The sequence below is a fragment of the Neomonachus schauinslandi genome, chromosome 6, assembly GCF_002201575.2.
Source record: "Neomonachus schauinslandi chromosome 6, ASM220157v2, whole genome shotgun sequence".
NCBI lineage: Eukaryota > Metazoa > Chordata > Mammalia > Carnivora > Phocidae > Neomonachus > Neomonachus schauinslandi.
In genome coordinates this window covers 132,117,865-132,137,433 of record NC_058408.1, presented here as the reverse complement: position 1 = coordinate 132,137,433, position 19,569 = coordinate 132,117,865, and the positions used below count along the sequence as shown (strand labels likewise).

At 40.4% G+C, this 19,569-nt stretch overlaps 1 protein-coding gene across 4 annotated transcripts in view; it reads left to right on the top strand.

Moving 5' to 3' along the window:
- SORCS1 (sortilin related VPS10 domain containing receptor 1) overlaps window positions 1–19,569 on the top strand; it is a 510,277-nt gene that overhangs the window by 337,516 nt on the left and 153,192 nt on the right. For all 4 annotated transcript variants that reach the window (XM_021699529.1, XM_021699531.1, XM_021699532.1 and 1 more), the window contains exon 5: window positions 849–922. In XM_021699529.1, the coding sequence (XP_021555204.1) occupies window positions 849–922 (74 nt within the window). The remainder of the gene's footprint in view (window positions 1–848; window positions 923–19,569) is intronic.

Sequence of the window (19,569 nt, the reverse complement as noted above, 5' to 3'; positions counted from 1 at the left end):
TTAAATGAAATAATGCATGGGAAGCACTTGGATCACAGTGAAAGTGTAGTCCGTGTGGGCTGCCAGAATAGCCTGAAACTTCTCTGGCTGTTGTCGAAAAGACCAGCCACAGGGTCAGTTCCAGTCTCCCGAACTTGCCATTCAAAGCCGTCTTCCAAGCTGCCCTCAACATTCACATCTACACTTATTTAGATAAGCCAGGCTTATTTGTATACTGTCCCTGTGTACCCCACCACTCTGACCCACGTTGCTCCTCGTGTCACACCTGTCCCATTTCTGTCAGTTTGAACGCTGCCATTCATTTGGACCTCAGCGGAATCTGCAAACATCTGTGAAGCATCCCTAACTGACTTCTGAGTCTCCTTCCTTGGCATTCCTCTGTCACTGGTGGCCTCATTGCCTTAGTGCATTTCTCGTGATTTTAGTCAGGTTATACTATCTGCTCTTCAAGAGCCAGATCTCAGATTTTGCACTTCTCTGTATTCCACACAGTGACCTGCACAGGCTAGGTCAAATGGCACTGCTGACTCTGTCACCAGGTAGAACGGGGTATGAATCCCAGCTCATTCTCATGTTTGGAGGGCATGTGATTTCCAACAAATCACGTAATCTTCCTGAACTTCAGCTTTCTCAGTTGTAAGGTGGAGATATTAAGGTCCGCCTTGCAGAATGCATATGAGGAGTAGAGATGATATGTAGATCATTCACCTGGCATATGGCAGGTGCTCAATAATGGTAGGTACTACTACTGTTGTTGTGATTGTTACTAATATTGAGCCAGTGAACTAATATTTGTATATTTAATGTACCCTGGGGTCAAGGTGCTAAATAATTTCTCTTCTCTACAGTTATACAGCTCTGCTGAATTTGGGAGAAGGTGGCAGCTTATCCAGGAAGGGGTCGTACCAAACAGGTTCTACTGGTAAGTCTCATTTTATCTTGTAGCCCATTAAGGGATCACCTAGTAAATGAGCATTGGAATCTTTTTCTCACCCAGATCTCTCACGTGAGGTCTGTCCTTATCAAGATATGCCCACATCCCCGTAGGGCAGGATGTGATACTGGAATAGTCAGCATTTCAAGGGAATGTTAAAGCTGTACCACTGATTACTCAATGAGCTCCAAAGAGATCATTGAGATTAGTGAACAACAAGGGCTTCGTAACTGCTGTTTTGTTATATTTCGATGGGGCTTGTGAAATAGACACTTAAAAACATTTTAATACTGGCTTTTGTTACTAAAATCATTATACACACATATGTTACATGTTAAAATAAGGGTTTTCAGTATAAATAAGTAGATCTTATTAGCCTAAAAGTAGGTCTTCCTTCCATTCCTGATTTCACATCTCCTTGATCTCCTCATTGTATGGGGCACAACCAGCATTCTTAGTTTCTTATTTCTCCTCCCATAAATATTCTGTGAGTTACCAAACATACATATATATATCTTATATATATATTATATATATAATTATATATAATATATATATTATATATATATATATATATAATATATATATATATATATATATTCCACCTAATTTAACCTGGAAATTATATATATATATAATTATATATATATATATTATATATATAATATATATATAAGATATATATATGTATATGTATCTCCTTAGCTTGGCCTGCTGTAACACAACACCATAGAGTTGGTAGCTTAAACAACACATTTATTTCTCATGGTTCCTGAGGCCAGGAAGTCCAAGGTCAAGGGGCTGGCAGATTCAGTTCCTGGTGAAGACCAGGATATTTGAGAGGATATTGCAAGATATTTCAGAGGATGGTTCAGGATATTGCAGAGGGTTGCCTTCTTGCTGTGTCACACACAGGGGAGAACAACAGAGGAGCAGCAAAAGAAAGAAGGAAGCAAAGAAAGTAATATTCTTCCTTTTCTTTACCACCTGTGCCCATCCCCCTGTTTAAACTAGAGGTGTTGTCCCTCCATGGGAACCAGTGGCCACAATTGAAAAGAAAGGAAATAATACAAGCTCTTTTTGGTTTTTGAGTTTCCAAAGGCCTAGATCCTGGCAAAGTAAGAGCAAAGTAAGAAGCATTTTGGTGTAATTTTGACTTTACCTATCAGTTGCTTTTGAATTTACAACCTAATGTTTGCCAAAAGATATGACTCTACCCTGCTTGACCTGAAATCTGCCCACGGTAAAGGTTGTTTCTAGACTTTTGCTGGTATAAGCAGTACTATAAGAACTAGCTCAAGTAAGAGTTTCAATATCTCATGTCCACATCATTCAGAATCATTGGAACCATGACCTTTTAGGGGCCAACAGGCTCCCTGCAACTCTGAAAGGTGTCTCCCCTTTACTCCTGAAATCGCACTGCTTCTTATTAGCCTTTGGACTTCCAGGTGCCTGCTAGCTCCCCACACCCACCCCAATTCTCTCACTTCTGAGGGCAATGCATTTTAATCTTTCTGGTTTTCAAACCCTGCCCTAAAAACCCCTGTGGGAACTGAAAGCTAGAGGAACTGCATTAGAGGAATCTCTTAAAATGCTTGTGAAACTGCCTGAAAAAGTGAAGGACAAGTCATTTGCAAACAAAAAGGCTCAAAAATAACACAGAGGGAATTCTATATGGAATGACACCTAATTTTCCCCCATCAGAAAGAGACATTTATAACTAAAGAAGGATTTTGTTGCACAGAAGCTGTTCACCTCTTTCCCGCTGCTGTTCTGGCTCAGCAATGGCTTGAGCCTTGCTCTCGAGGTCCACATTGGCCTCTCCCTCTCCGGGAATTCCACTCTAGCTGTCACTGAGCCTACCTTCTCTGGTCAGCATTTCTTCTCTTCCTCTCTTACTCATCCTGTCATTTATTGACATGACACCTTGAACCTCTGTATGTTTTGCCTATAAAGTATAAAGTCACTTTTTGGAAAGAGGGCCCATATTGTTTTGTTTCTGTTTTTGTTTTTCATTCTGTCTTTACTTGGTGCCATATGTGCAAAGAAAGGCTTCAGAAAATAAATAAATGAAGAACTAAAATAAACTAATGGAGTCCACCTAATTTAACCTGGAAATGGAGTTGATAGTTTGCCAATGAGAAAGTGTAAGGGACCAATCTTTCGAGTCCTGGTTCCGAGTGACTTGAAATAGCTGCTGTGGACCCAGCAAAGGAAAGTAGAAAGTTGCAATTCACAGAGGACTGGATGGACATGTGTTCTTACCAGTAGAAATGAAGAAAAGTGTTGACTAAAAAGATAGGCAAGAAAAAAGAACTGAGATGAGAATATTTTCCATGTAGGTGGTACATGGAACAGAATATTTTCTAGCTCACTAAAGGTCTTATTTACACACAGCATTATGAGGTGAATAGACCCCATCATTGCTTTGGCTGGTGCTGATTGCATACATTCTTATCTATTCTTTGAATAGGGGTCTTTTATCTAAAAGCCTGATTAGCAAAGCCCTTGTAACTAAATGTCATAATATCATTATCTTTATAAAAATGATTGTGGATGAGTTCTGATTAATCTGTCCATTAAGTAAAATAAAGAATGCCCCTCCTTCTGCCTTTGGGAACAGAGAGACACATCTTCTCCATTCAAGCCCTGACATTGTGATAAGCGTGATTCAAACTTACGCTGTTTAATTCCCCTAACAGTTTAATGAAGTAAGCCTTGCATTATCATCATTCACAGATGGGGAGCTTACAGCATGGAGAGGTTAACTAATTTAGCCAAGGTCACACAGCCGGAAAGTAGCAGAGCCAGGATTCAAATGCAGGCAGTCTGGCTCCAAGGTCCATGCTCTGCTAAATCAGTGGACTTCCTTGCCTCTGCCTCTTGGCCTTTTTTTCTGGGCTGCGGCTGTGAGCTCTGGAAACCCAGCCCGTTCAGGCAGGTGAGTAGAGAAAACCCGAAGCTCTTTTGGCCACGGTGCCTGCATGAGTATGTCTCTGACTGGGCTTGGCAGATGGCCCCCATGGGTTCTTTAAGCTCTGTTCGTTTTTCCAGAGAAGGCATGAGACCTTATAAATTGCACAGTGCACATGACTGTAGATGAAAATCTCTGGATCTCTGGCCACATGGTCTGTATTTCTGACTGAGCAACTTCCTGAGCCCGGCAGCAGAAGGGTCAGTCGGAGCGGTATTTATTAGACTCACTCCTGGAAACCAATTGCTTCAAATTATATGGGAACTATGGGGCTATCTAGGCTTGCTCAGCAAGCTTAATTATAAGAGGCCCCCTTTAATCATTTTTGCTTGGAGCCTGGCTGTGGGGGTGTGGAAAGGACTGGGGGCAACTTTTCTAGTGATAAATTTTCTATTGTAAGTGACTCTGGGTAATAACATAGCATTTCCCCCAGAGAAAAATGAAGATTAATTCACGTCTTTTCCTCATCACCTAGTCCACTTGAGAAATACCTCTTTTGGGTGGCAAAAACATTGCCACCTCTGAAAGTAGTCGATGGCAATTGGAAAATTATTCTGGAACATAAGAGCGTATTCTTATGTAATCACAGTGGTTGCTGTCCATACTCCCATAACGAACATAAATACGAACTTTCCTCCAAGGAGTTCATATTGTTTTTAAAACAGATTTACATGTGTGTGTGTGTGTGTGTGTGTGTGTGTGTGTGTGTGTGTATATATTATATTTAGCAGCTTATAAAACACATCTTAGTACAATATTGCCCTTAGTAGAGGAGGTGTTCTTTTTATTTAACTGTGATAGCAGTCTTGTTCTTTATTATGTCAGAAATCAATTACCCTGGGAATACAGCCTGGAGATTAAGGGGCTCGGAGATACTGAGGTGGGTTCCAGCTCTGCCATTTACTCAGGAAGGGATCACGGGGAAGTTATTCCTGTGAGCCTCAGTTTTTTTTCCTCTGTGAAGTGAAGATAATTAATACCTACTTCATTAAGTGAGATGTTTTTCATAAACTGGTTACATACCTGGCACCTAAGAATTGTATTAAGTGCCCACTGACTAATAGTAATAATATTCTTAATAGTGGCTGAACTTCTACATCTATTAGTTTTGTTTCCCCCCCCCTGCTGGTTTCATTCTCAGGTTGGTTTTCTCATTTGTGGCAATGATGGACATTATCAGCTTTAGTCTACTTTCTAACAGTGTAGAAGCCCTATCAAACCAGCCTGCCTCCTTCCTTATATTTCCAGGGATTGAATCTGAGTGGTCAAGGCTACAGAAGGTGGTACATTACTCATGTAGGTCAGGGGCCTGAAATAGGAGATGGGGTTGAGTCCCAGTCCAACTGCATGGTTCAAGGTTAGGGGAGAGATGATTATTAAAAAGGAGAAAAGCGGCATTCTGTTATCATCAAAAGGGAGAATAGATTTTCATTAGGGAAAAAAATACAGATGGGAGAACTGAGCATCTGCAAGATAAAATCCCATAATGGGGATTTCTATTAAGTTACTAGAATGATCTAGGCACATGATAAATTGTGTCATTTGATCCTTATAACAAGATTGTGAGGTAGGGATTCTTATCCTCATTTTGATGAAATAGAAAAGTGATATATTTTATCCAACATAACACACATAATATGTAATATAGCTAAGTTTTGAAACTTGGTCTGTCTGGGCCCATGGACCTTGGTTGCAGTAGTAAAAATCAGCTTTATATTTAAGATTTATTTCTGACTTGCATCCCCCAATAATAAATGTTAGTTTAACAGTTCAATAGATAAAAGCCAAGGTGTTGCTTTGACATTGAACAAGGACATAGAGTTGGATGATCAGTGGTATCCAAAATGCTTGAATAAGGGAAGGTCCTGCCAAAAGCCAAATTCACTATTAGAAGTTGCTGCGTACTGCATGGAGCACTGGGTGTTATATACAAAAAATGAATCATGGAACACCACATCAAAAACTAATGATGTAATGTATGGTCATTAACATAACATAATAAAAAAAAAGTTGCTGAATATGGCCTTTTTGGGATCTGTTTCAACTTTTGAACAAGGCAGTGGAAGGCAGTTTTCATTATAAACCACTCAGCAATCTATTATCTATGCAAAAGACAAGGCAATCTTAGAGCTGTTTCACTTAATTAAAAATAGGTTCAGACTTACCTTATTAATTATGTTGTTCTGACATATAGAGGGCTGGCTGTAAACAGGGATGGCTGAGTAGTGATTACATATTTTCTCTAATTCACACACAGAAAATTAAGAGTTGACTCAACAGTGAGCCTTTGTATTCTAGAATGTCAGCCTTGTTTCAGTTAGGTCCCTCAGGGGGCACATGACAGCTGTATTTTCCAGCAGAGAGGTACAGGAATATTTGTTAGTCCATACTCAGTGCTTTTGAGCATGTATACATACACATTGCCATTCATTGCTGTGATTCAGTGCCAGTCAATATGAATGACTCCCCATTCCATATCTTTGACAAGTCCCATTTATTGAGCACTTACTGTATGTCAAGCCCTATGCTAAGTGTCTTGCATACACTGTTTCAGTCAATCTTCAAATCAATGATCTGAAATAATTTAGTGATCAAACTTTTTCAAGATATGTGTTAGAAAAATGCAACCTGTTTTAAGAAAAATAAAGTTGTTTTTTGTGTGTGTGTGTGTTTTTTAAAGAGATATTGCCTCATGGATCTAGAAAGTCAAAAGGTCCAACTTTATCCAGACTGCACTCGATTCAGAGGCTCATTAAGTTCATCAGTTCTTGCTATGTTGGCTCTACCGTCCTCAATGTTAGCTTCACTCTCAGGCAGGCTCTTCCTTCCTGGTAGTCTCTAGCAGCAAATATTTCCCCAAATTTACTCCAGTGGAAAAGAAAATACCTCCTTGCTTGGTGCTCCCACAGAACTCTGGGATAAAATCTCACAGTCCTTGATGAGGTAACATGCTCACATCTAGACCCTGGGGGTAGAACCAATTCCAGTAAACCCCATGGTCACAAAGTAAGGAATGGCGCTGCCCCCAGGAAAGATTCGGGAACTTTTCTCAAAGGAAGGGAGAAGGTTAATGGGAAAACATCAACAAGAGGTGCCCATTGCTGGTGTTTTCATTCCCATTTTTAGATGAGAAATAAATAGGAATATAAATAAGAAAATAAAATCCCAGAGACGTTAAATAACCCTGACTAATATTATGTGTTCATCAGTTATGGCGACGGAATTTCAACCCAGATATGACTGGCTCCGGAGCCTGTATTGTTTAAGCACGTTATGTCCCCTCCGGTGTACCTTCACAAGCCCCATTGTGCTGGGGACCAGTGAAGACTAGCTTGAGCACCAGCTTTCCTTGAAGCTTTTCTGAGGACCCTGCTCCACAGAGCTTTCTTCTTACTCAGAACTGTTATGTTAGCAGGTGTTTCCTTTGGCCTCCCTCCCATTGGGCCCTATGCCCAGTCATTAAAGTCCCATTTGTCTAGATACCTGGCCTGTCATCCCTATCTACCATTCTCTCCTCTAACCTCAGGCATAAGATGCAGATCCATGAATTTTTTCTGGTATTATCTGGCTATGTCAGAAAACACCTCACGAATTGAAGCAGTTTCTGTCTCTGATTCTGACTCATATTGCTACTACCCATCCTCAAGTCCTTGTTGGATGTTGCTGCTGGGTCAGTGTGAGGTGGTTGTTTTTTTTTTTTTTTATTTCCCTTGTTGTTTGATAGTTTGTTTTATATACACCGGGTCACCATGACCCTTCTTCTTCCTCCTTCAGATATGCTGGCTGTTGAGTATGGCCTCTCCTAGACCCCTAAGCCATTCACACCCAAGGGACATAGAGGGTGTGGTGTGAATTGGCTGTCTTTTCTCTTTTCCCAGATGGGTTTAATGGACCCCACAACAGAATCCTCTGCACTTTTCCTTCCCTGTGTCCTGCAAAGTGGAAAAGGGTTGGAGTCTAATGATATTACAAAAATAAAAAAAAAAAAATAGAATAAACTTAGTGAAATAAAATAAAAATGTAAAATTCTACGCTATCAAAATAACTAGAAAATCAAGGGCGCCTGGGTGGCTCAGTTGGTTAAGCGACTGCCTTCGGCTCAGGTCATGATCCTGGAGTCCCTGGATCGAGTCCCGCATCGGGCTCCCTGCTCGGCAGGGAGCCTGCTTCTCCCTCTGACCCTCCCCCCTCTCATGTGCTGTCTCTCTCATTCTCTCTGTCTCAAATAAATAAATAAAATCTTAAAAAAAAATAAATAAAAAATAACTAGAAAATCAAGTGTACTGTAATAGAAAGGGAGTATGGCTGTTTTCTGAAGATACTCTGCTTCATCCTTCACCCAAAGCTCTCTGAAGCAGGTCTTTGTTTGCAGGGCACTCCTTAACAAACACCATCACTAGCTTTCAGTTTTATGCTCAGCTGGGAGTGGAACGTCTCACTATTCAGAATTAGATTTTTCTTTATAGGATTTTGTATTTCTGTATATCCTGTGTCCCAGCCTTAACACTTGAAACATATTCAACTCTGTTCTCTCACTCACCTCCTCTTAAATGTTGTGTTTCCAGTCCCCATCATTTCTACCTCTGTGAAGTTACACCTGTCTACTTCTCTTCTCCTTAGCATTACCCTGGCTCATTGGGGACAGTGAAAAAGCCCTACTTTCCTTATATCCTACTACTGCCTAAGGAATCGTGTAAGCATTTCCCTGATCAAGCATTTGCCTCGTTCCTTGTTGCTTACAACATAAATTCAAAAAGAGTAAGGACATAACTAGATGCTTGTCAACCTGAGTTTGCACATTTTTTTCACCTCCCCCCCCCATACTCCCAATTCTATGTGCTAAATTCCCAAAAGGCCAGGTAATTTTTTTTTTTTTTTTTAAGGCCAGGTAAATAATTCTAAGCAGTGATTAGTCTATGGACCAGTCTATATCTCTTATCTCTATGATTTTATAAATGCTCCTACCTAGGAATAAACTGTCCTTATTTATTTATTTATTTTAGCAGAGATTAAATTTTAGCACTTATTATGTGTTAGGACAGTTTTGGTCTGACTACAAAGATAATGGATAAGGATCTTTGCCATTATTAGGATCACAATAGTGGATCTTTATGGACTCATACTGATTCCTGCCTTTACCCTTGGAGCCTTCTTCAATTCAAGAAGAATCTCTTTCTTTGAATTTAAATGTGCATATGTCACAAATAAAATGCAGTGCATCATAACATGTGTGGTACTGCAGGTCTATATATGTGACTGATGGAAAGAGCACAGGATTAGAGTCAGCATATTGAAATTCAAATTCCAGCTTTGCTATTTACTAATTGAGCAATCCTGAGAAACTCCTTCACCTGCCTGAGCTTCAGTTTCCTTCTTCCAAGGCTCATTTTGAGAATTAAAAAATGACATATTAGCATAATTATTATTAAGTAACTTAGCACTTAGTATGTTCTGCATATCTATCTTTTTATTTCTTCATTTCCTCTCCTGCTAATAGATAATTCCTTAAGGACCTGTCTTTAACATGTTTCTATCTATTGTGCATATGACAGTAAATGGAATAGTAGAAGCCTGGTGTATGCACTCACACACACACAGTACTGAAATTCATTGAATACACACATGTATATATATACCCACATATATACCACACAGAAACCCACATATACATCCAGATTGAAACACATCTTGAATGGACTTCATTTGTTAAATCCGGGAGCCATTAACAGATGACCTGTCTTTCTTTCCAGCATGTAAAGGTTAGACTCCTCAGCCATCTAAGTACATACTGAAGAGGGAAGAATTCTGCATCAGTAAAAGGAACACTTTTTTTAATGCAGTAGGCTGTTTCTGAACCCCACAGGCTGTCCTAAGGGGTAATGAGATCTGTGTAACCAAGGACAAAGTGACTGCAGCCTAGACTGCCCAAACTGACAGATTCTTTACACAACTTAAAAGAGTATGGGGTTCAGGAGAAGAGCCCCCGACCCCTTTTCTTTGAAGTATTGACTTGATTGTTTCTTAACCCTCTACCTCTTCCTCCTAGACAGTCTTTCCTGGTTCCTAGCCCTCTACCATGGGAGCTGAACCATGTCTGTGGTTTGGGTAAAAAGCTGGGAGAAGGGCAGGAAATCATTCTTGAAATCACATCCCAAGACCTGCACTGGGGCATTTCTGGTTCCTGTACTGTGAGTACTCGATAAGAGAATTTTCATTATCCTTGAGGGGCCTGATGTTTTATCCTTTTTTGTTTTTCCTGTTAATGATCTCCATGTGAATGCGGTTTTCTAATCCTCTTGCCCTTTTCCTCCACATTGTAATCTCTCCCAATGATTAGCAAGTTTTCCCTACAAATTAAGTTCATTTACCCCTGCTCCTGCCTGTGAGCCCATCACTTTTCTCATAGCCTTCATTCACTAATGGCCATCATTGATCCCTGTCCTCCTTATCTTGATGATTTCCTGTCTCCCTGGGCTGAGCTCCTCCATCTGCGAGCAGCTGAGCCTTGGTCACTTCTCCAGATCCCCAACAGCTACTATGGTAGCAGAGTGCGGGGGGATGGCAGCAAAGAAGCACAAAAGAGACAGGGAAAATCCTCATAATTATGGCTTCTAATTTAGAATAATAGTAAGAGAAATTGACTTATGCCCTAGTGATCAAACCTCACTTAGCCTTCAAGTTCTAGAGCCTCTGGGTTTATACAGTGTCTGTGCGTGTGGTTTCTCTTGCTCATTCAATGATGCGTCACCAAAGCACCTTTCTTGATGCTTGGAGCCAAGAAGAGATGGTGTTTAGTGTTTAAGAGTGACAGCTCTGGAGTCAGAATGACCTTGTCAGAATCCTGTTTTCAAGGGCTGTGACAATGAGCTATTTAATTAGCTTCTTTAAGCCTTATAGTCTTCATCTGTGTATCAGTCATCATTGTGCGGTCTTCCTTATCTACTTGTCAGGATTAAAATGAGAGGGCGCCTGGGTGGCTCAGTTAGTTAAGCGACTGCCTTTGGCTCAGGTCATGATCCTGGAGGCCCGGGATCGAGTTCCGCATCGGGCTCCCTGCTCGGCGGGGAGTCTGCTTCTCCCTCTGCCCCTCCCCCCTCTCATGTGCTCTCTCTCATTCTCTCTCTCTCAAATAAATAAATAAAATCTTAAAAAAAAAAAAAAAGGATTAAAATGAGAACTCAGGTTAAACTCCAGACACATATAATACATGAGTATGAATATTAACTGTCATTTAAAAGAGGAATAAGCAAGAGTTGGGCACTCGTTTCAGAAATGTGGCAATCTCATTTTGATACCCAGTTTCATAATTTATATTTTCATTGGGAATTTTTTTTTTTTTTAAAGAGTGCATGCAAGCAGGGGGAGGAGCAGATGGAGAGAGCATCTCAAGTAGGCTTCATGCCCAGTGTGGAGCCTAATGCAGAGCTTGATCTCACGACCCTGAGATCATGACCTGAGCCGAAATCAAGAGTCAGACGCTTAGCCGACTGAGCCACCCAGGCACCCCTCGATGGGAATTTTTAATGCACACATGTATTTTACTTTTCTGTTGCCCCAGAATCAGGAACAGTGGATAAATCAGCTCAGTGTTTAATTTTATAGCTTCTAGATTACCTAAAAGCCCTTGTTACTCAGTTCATTTAATTTATATTAATTTAGTGAGTAATTTTTAGCTCTAATTCCTGGCTGTGAACATACTGGAAACACAGCCCCTGCCCTCAAGGGGTTTGCAGCTGCTGAGGCGGGACTGTAGTTGGGACCCCCTCTGGGAGTTTGCAGCCTCACACCTTGGGCTTGAGGCCCAAGGGCACAGGGCTAGCAGTCTGGGAGAGTGGTCAGGCAGGAAATTGGGAAGGGAAGAGCAAGGACAGACTGGGACCTGCCAGCACTTTGTCACTGTCTCTACCTTGAACCCTTGAAGCCTTCAGAGTGAACTGACTGCTACTCCCCTCTTACCTTCCACATCTCACGTGTATTTCCTTTTGGTCAGTTCTAATCTGAAACTATATGGAGACTCTGGGAAAGATAGTTGTAGGTTGGCCAGGCTGATCCAGTACAAAATCACTGCAGTCTACCCCTTGAAAACTTGGTACCTGGTACATCTTGTGATACCATATATAATCTCTAAATACAAACAAAAACACAATTATGCTTCAACCTACAATGATGGGATTGTCCCTCATACAACTTAAAACATGATAAATGCCTCCCCAAAAAGATGAGAAAAATTTGCATGTCACATGGTTTTCAGGTGGTATTCCTCTTCTAGTTGAGTCATGCTTCCCCTTTTTTTATAGTCTGTCACCAAAACCCTGAGATGTAAGGTCAGCCACTGTTAACACATCTCATGTTAAAACACTGAGAAGTGGGAGGAGGAGAAGGAAAAAGAAGATAGACACACAATATACATTCATATTAAATTATGATGAGGGGGTGTTCCTGGGGAATGATTTCTAGGGAAAGGGAATTGTCTCTTGTTAGGACAAAGATGAGAAGAAATTGATCAAAGAAACTAGGACAGCTAAGTATCTAGAACACTGCCTGACACATACCGTATACCATCAACTCTAAAATCCCATCAGATGAAGATACACCTTTATTTTGTGTATTGTCAAAACCCTCTGCCAGTTAAACTTTATCATTTCAATGATTGTAAGATACCAGCTGATTTAAGAAATGTTAAAATGAAAAAATAAAAGTGAGCATTTTTGAATTGACAAAATAGGTACTCTATAAATATTTATTGAATATGTGAAAATTGGAAAATGAATATGGGAATGAGGTAACCATAGATACCTACTTTTCAAATCAAAGATTAGATAAGGTTGTCTTAGTAGGTAACTGATAAGATATGGGATGGTAAATTCTAAACAGAATGGTAGAGAAGACCCAGAAATTGGCTCATTTGACTAGGTAGGAAAGGCAGAAGAAGGCAGAGGAAGATCCTAAAACCAACTCCCAGACTAGTGAATCCATGTAGATGACCAGCCAGCCCTGATGTGTTTATGAATGTGTTAAGAATTTTATCAGGATTCCATACACATTCTTCTCTAGTGCCCATGGAACATTCTCCAGAATAGATCACATCCTAGGTCATAAATCAGGTCTCAACCGGTACCAAAAGATTGGAATCATTCCCTGCCTATTTTCAGACCACAATGCTTTGAAACTAGAGCTCAATCACAAGACAAAAGTCAGAAAGAACTCAAATACATGGAGGCTAAAGAGCATCCTACTAAAGAACGAATGGGTCAACCAGGAAATTAAAGAAGAATTTAAAAAATGCATGGAAACCAATGAAAATGAAAACACAACTATTCAAAATCTTTGGGATGCAGCAAAGGCAGTCCTAAGAGGAAAGTATATAGCAATACAAGCCTTTCTCAAGAAGCAAGAAAGGTCTCAAGTATACAACCTAACCCTACACCTAAAGGAGCTGGAGAAAGAACAGCAAATAAAGCCTAAACCCAGAAGGAGAAGAGAAATAATCAAGATCAGAGCAGAAATCAATGAAATAGAAACTAAAAGAACAGTAGAACAGATCAACAAAACTAGGAGCTGGTTCTTTGAAAGAATTAACAAGATTGATAAACCCCTGGCCAGACTTATCAAAAAGAGAAGAGAAATGACCCAAATCAACAAAATCATGAATGAAAGAGGAGAGATCACAACCAACACCAAAGAAATACAAACAATTATAAGAACATATTATGAGCAACTCTATGCCAGCAAATTAAATAACCTGGAAGAAATGGATGCATTTCTAGAGATGTACCAACTACCAAAACTGAACCAGGATGAAATAGAAAACCTGAACAGACCTATAACCACTAAGGAAATTGAAGCAGTCATCAAAAATCTCCCAAAAAACAAAAGCCCAGGGCCAGATGGCTTCCCAGGGGAATTCTACCAAACATTTCAAGAAGAATTAATACCTATTCTTCTGAAACTGTTCCAAAAAATAGAAATGGAAGGAAAACTTCCCAACTCATTTTATGAGGCCAGCATTACCTTGATCCCAAAACCAGACAAAGACCCCATCAAAAAGGAGAATTACAGACCAATATCCCTGATGAACATGGATGCAAAAATTCTCACCAAAATACTAGCCAATAGGATCCAACAGTACATTAAAAGGATTATTCACCACGACCAAGTGGGATTTATCCCTGGGCTGCAAGGTTGGTTCAACATCCACAAATCAATCAATGTGATACAATACATTAACAAAAGAAAGAACAAGAATCATATGATCCTCTCAATAGATGCAGAAAAAGCTTTTGACAAGGTACAGCATGCTTTCTTGATCAAAACTCTTCAGAGTATAGGGATAGAGGGTACATACCTCAATATCATAAAAGCCATCTATGAAAAACCCACAGCGAATATCATTCTCAATGGGGAAAAACTGAGAGCTTTCCCCCTCAGGTCAGGAACGCGGCAGGGATGTCCACTATCACCACTGCTGTTCAACATAGTATTGGAAATCCTAGCCACAGCAATCAGACAACAAAAAGAAATAAAAGGCATCCAAATCGGCAAAGAAGAAGTCAAACTCTCACTCTTTGCAGATGATATGATACTTTATGTGGAAAACCCAAAAGACTCCACCCCAAAACTGCTAGAACTCATACAGGAATTCAGTCAAGTGGCAGGATATAAAATCAATGCACAGAAGTCAGTGGCATTCCTATACACCAACAACAAGACAGAAGAAAGAGAAATTAAGGAGTCGATCCCATTTACAATTGCACCCAAAACCATAAGATACCTAGGAATAAATCTAACCAAAGAGACAAAGGATCTGTACTCAGAAAACTATAAAATACTCATGAAAGAAATTGAGGAAGACACAAAGAAATGGAAAAACGTTCCATGCTCATGGATTGGAAGAACAAATATTGTGAAGATGTCAATGCTACCTAGAGCAATCTACATATTCAATGCAACCCCCATCAAAATACCATCCACTTTTTTCAAAGCAATGGAACAAATAATCCTAAAATTTGTATGGAATCAGAAAAGACCCCGCATAGCCAGAGGGATGTTGTAAAAGAAAAGCAAAGCTGGCGGCATCACAATTCCGGACTTCCAGCTCTATTACAAAGCTGTCATCATCAAGACAGCATGGTACTGGCACAAAAACAGACACATAGATCAGTGGAATAGAATAGAGACCCCAGAAATGGACCCTCAACTCTATGGTCAACTCATCTTTGACAAAGCAGGAAAGAATGTCCAATGGAACAAAGACAGTCTCTTTAACAAATGGTGTTGGGAAAATTGGATAGCCACATGTAGAACAATGAAACTGGACCAATTCCTTACACCACACACAAAAACAGACTCCAAATGGTTGAAAGACCTCAATGTGAGACAGGAGTCCATCAAAATCCTAAAGGAGAACACAGGCAGCAACCTCTTTGACCTCAGCCGAAGCAACTTCTTCCTAGAAACATCGCCAAAGGCAAGGGAGGCAAGGGCAAAAATGAACTATTGGGACTTCGTCAAGATAAAAAGCTTTTGCAAAGCAAAGGAAACAGTCAACAAAACCAAAAGACAACCGACAGAATGGGAGAAGATATTTGCAAATGACATATCAGATAAAGGGCTAGTATCCAAAATCTATAAAGAACTCATCAAACTCAACACCCAAAGAACAAAGAATCCAATCAAGAAATGGGCAGAAGACATGAACAGACATTTTTCCAAAGAAGACATCCAAATGGCCAACAGACACATGAAAAAGTGCTCAATATCGCTCGGCATCAGGGAAATCCAAATCAAAACCTCAATGAGATACCACCTCACACCAGTCAGAATGGCTAAAATTAACAAGTCAGGAAAGGACAGATGTTGGCGGGGATGCGGAGAAAGGGGAACCCTCCTCCACTGTTGGTGGGAATGCAAGCTGGTGCAGCCACTCTGGAAAACTGTATGGAGGTTCCTCAAAAAGTTGAAAATAGAGCTACCCTATGATCCAGCAATTGCACTACTGGGTATTTACCCCAAAGATACAAAAGTAGGGATCCGAAGGGGTACGTGCACCCCGATGTTTATAGCAGCAATGTCCACAATAGCCAAACTGTGGAAAGAGCCAAGATGTCCATCAACAGATGAATGGATAAAGAAGATCTGGTATATATATACAATGGAATATTATGCAGCCATCAAAAGGAACGAGATCTTGCCATTTGCAACGACGTGGATGGAACTGGAGGGTACTATGTTGAGTGAAATAAGTCAAACAGAGAAAGACATGTATCATATGATCTCACTGAAATGAGGAATTCTTAATTGCAGGAAACAAACTGAGGGTTGCTGGAGTGGGGGGTGGGGTGGGAAGGATGGGGTGACTGGGTGATAGACACTGGGGAGGGTATGTGCTCTGGTAAGCGCTGTGAATTTTGCAAGACTGTTGAATCTCAGATCTGTACCTCTGAAACAAATAATGCAATATATGTTAAGAAAAAAAAAAAAAAGAAGAAGAAGAAGGTAGCGGGAGGGGAAGAATGAAGCGGGGGAAATCGGAGGGGTAGACGAACCATGAGAGACGATGGACTCTGAAAAACAAACAGGGTTCTAGAGGGGAGGGGGGTGGGGAGGATGGGTTAGCCTGGTGGTGGGTACTGAGGAGGGCACGTTCTGCATGGAGCACTGGGTGTTATGCACAAACAATGAGTCATGGAACACTTCATCTAAAACTAATGATGTAATGTATGGGGATTAACATAAGAATAAAAAAAATTAAAAAAAAAAAAAAAAGAATTTTATCAGGATTCTTAGAGAACTTTGACGCTACCACATCTGACCTCCTATGAGTTGCAGGAATCCCTTCTACACAATTCTAGATAAATCGCTGAAAGCAGCCTTTTGGATTGAGAATGAACTTTGTCTATCTGTCTGTCAGGATCTCTCTTTCTCTAAAGAGAATAACCAGAGCAGATGGACCTGTCCCACTGTTTTTTATTGTTTGGCTCTGGCACTTAAAACATCAACATCTCTAAACAAAACAATTCCATAATTTAGAGAAGGCTGTCAAGCTTATCACAGGCATGGCATGATGTGCCCTGAGGTGGAGGACAGAACCTGCTGCAGCATTTATGAAATTTATGGTAAAGGGTTTTCCATGAGTGCCCGAAGTTTAAGGCAAATAAATACCAGAAGATAAATTCTACCGATAATTGAATTACAAAGCCATCATCGTGTGCTGAACAGAGTAATTTTGTGACTCTATTGTGACAAGATGAAACTTGTTAGAATACTTATGTGCCTGGGATAGCTTCTGCATCACTAACCCAGGGAACAAACTAGCTCTTCTAGAATGTGCCTCCTAGGAGCAGTTAGCCTTCCCGAGTAATTCAGTAGCCAAGGAAAACAGGGTGCCTAAGAGAGAGGAACCCAAAGCAGTGCAGCTTACAGCCTCATCAACCACCGCTTCCCACTCACCCTCACACTTCACCAGTTCCTAGGCCACCATATTTCTGTCGTCAGCTGCAATCAGGCCCTTCCCCTAGTAACCAGGGCAGCCCTAGAATTAGTAAAAACCCGGGCTGTCCACATTGTTTTCTACTTCTAAACAAATGAAGAGTAAGAACATCTCAATAATAAGAACTGCTTTTCCAGTGTAACCATTTTTAAAATAGAATAACTTTCTTTTTTGTGACTGTTGAAATCTGTGAATCATAAACTTAGAGCAAATGAAATGCTACAGTGGCTTACCTGCTTTATGTGATAAAATGGCATGACCCATCCTTTCCCTGTAGTGACAATGATTTAGAAAGACTAGAAGAAACAGATCACTTTCCTATCTATAGTAGCTTTGCTATAATTGAGTATATCCTTAGGAGATTTGCGAATGGTTTTTTTTCTCCCTAACTTTTTATTTCAAAGTAATTTTACAATGAAAGAAGAGTTGCAAAGAGAGGACAGAGAGTTCTCTTATGATCTTCAATCAGCTTCTCGTAAGTTAACATGTTTTATAACCACGGAGCAGTATTTACAACTAAGAAATTAATATTGGTAAAAGGCTGTCGACTAAACTAGAGATTTTATTTGGATCCCCCCAGGTTTTCTACTAATGTCCCTTTTTTTCTGATCCAGGGTCCAATCCAGAATCCCACATGGTGCTTATCTGTCTTGTCTTTTAGTCTCTTCGGTCCTCAGTCGTTCATTATCTTTGATGACCTGGACAGTTTTGAAGTATACTACTCAGATATTTTTAGAATGTCCCTCAAATTGGGTTAGTCTGCTATTTTCTCATGATTACAGGGTTATATAGGTTGTTGGTAAGAATATCACAGAAATGATGTGCCCTTCTCATGATATCTTATCAAACAGTACAAGATATCAATATGTCTTATTACCAGTGATGTTAACCTTGACCACTTGATGAAGGTAGGGTCGGCCAGGTTTGTCCATTGCAGAGTTACTGTTTTTCCTGTTCCATATGCTATTGGTTAAATCAAGTTACTAAATCTAGGGCGCCTGGGTGGCTCAGTTGGTTGAGCGACTGCCTTCAGCTCAGGTCATGATCCTGGAGTCCCTGGATCGAGTCCCGCATCGGGCTCCCTGCTCAGCCGGGGGTCTGCTTCTCCCTCTGACCCTCTTCCCGCTCGTGCTCTCTGTCTCTCATTCTCTCTCTCTCAAATAAATAAATAAAATCTTTAAAAAAAAAAAAATCGAGTTACTAAGTCTAGTGCATACTCAAGGGAAAGAGAATTAAGTTCCAACTCCTGGCAGGAAGAGTATCAAAAATTGTGTGAACATATGTTAAAAGCACCACAATAATTAATAAATATTTTGGGAGAGATACTTTGAGGCTATGCATTTTGCCCACTAATTTCCATATTCATCAGTGGATCTTGCCTGTCGCAGTGATTTCTGTGGTGTCCTAATGGAAATTTTCTATTTCCATAATTTCCTATATGTGTATTAATTGAAATTCTGTAAGGAATAACTGGCCCATCTTGACCAATTATTTATTTATGCCATCGGTTAGTTGGTCAGCCAACAACGTGACCAGAAAAGATGGTGAGTAAGCCCAATTCTGGATTCTGTTTGTTGTCTCTTCTTCACCTCAGGTACCTCTGTGCCCTCACTCTGACCTCGTGGGCCCATAATTCCTATTAGATGTTAGTATGCCATTAAGGTGCCACCTGCTAATTAAGGGCACGATCTGTCTGCCTAGTAAAATTATTTTTAAAGAAATATTTTAGGGTCTGACCTGAGATGAAGATCTCAGAAGGAAATGGATTTTCCTAGTAATGGAGTCCCTTTATTGGTCCTAGAGGAGAGGATATCCCCCTTCCCCCAACCCCATAGTTCTGGGCTCTCCCCAGTTTGTTTAGTTGGGCATCTCACACCACCTTCACCATCAGGAGGATGACTTGGAGGTACTCACCATTACACACACACACACACTCACACACTATTCCTCCCTTTCCCCATCTTCTTTGTCCTCACCAAAGAAAAAAGCAAGGTTTGCTGTTCCCCACCCAAAAACAAACCTCTATGAAAGGGTACTGACCTCTTGTTCAACAGTGATTTTAATTCCCAAAACGGGCGCCTGGCTGGCTCGGTCAGTAGAGCTCATGACTCTTAATCTCAGGGTTGTGAGTTTGAGCCCCAGGGTGGGTGTAGAGATTACTTTAAAAAAAAA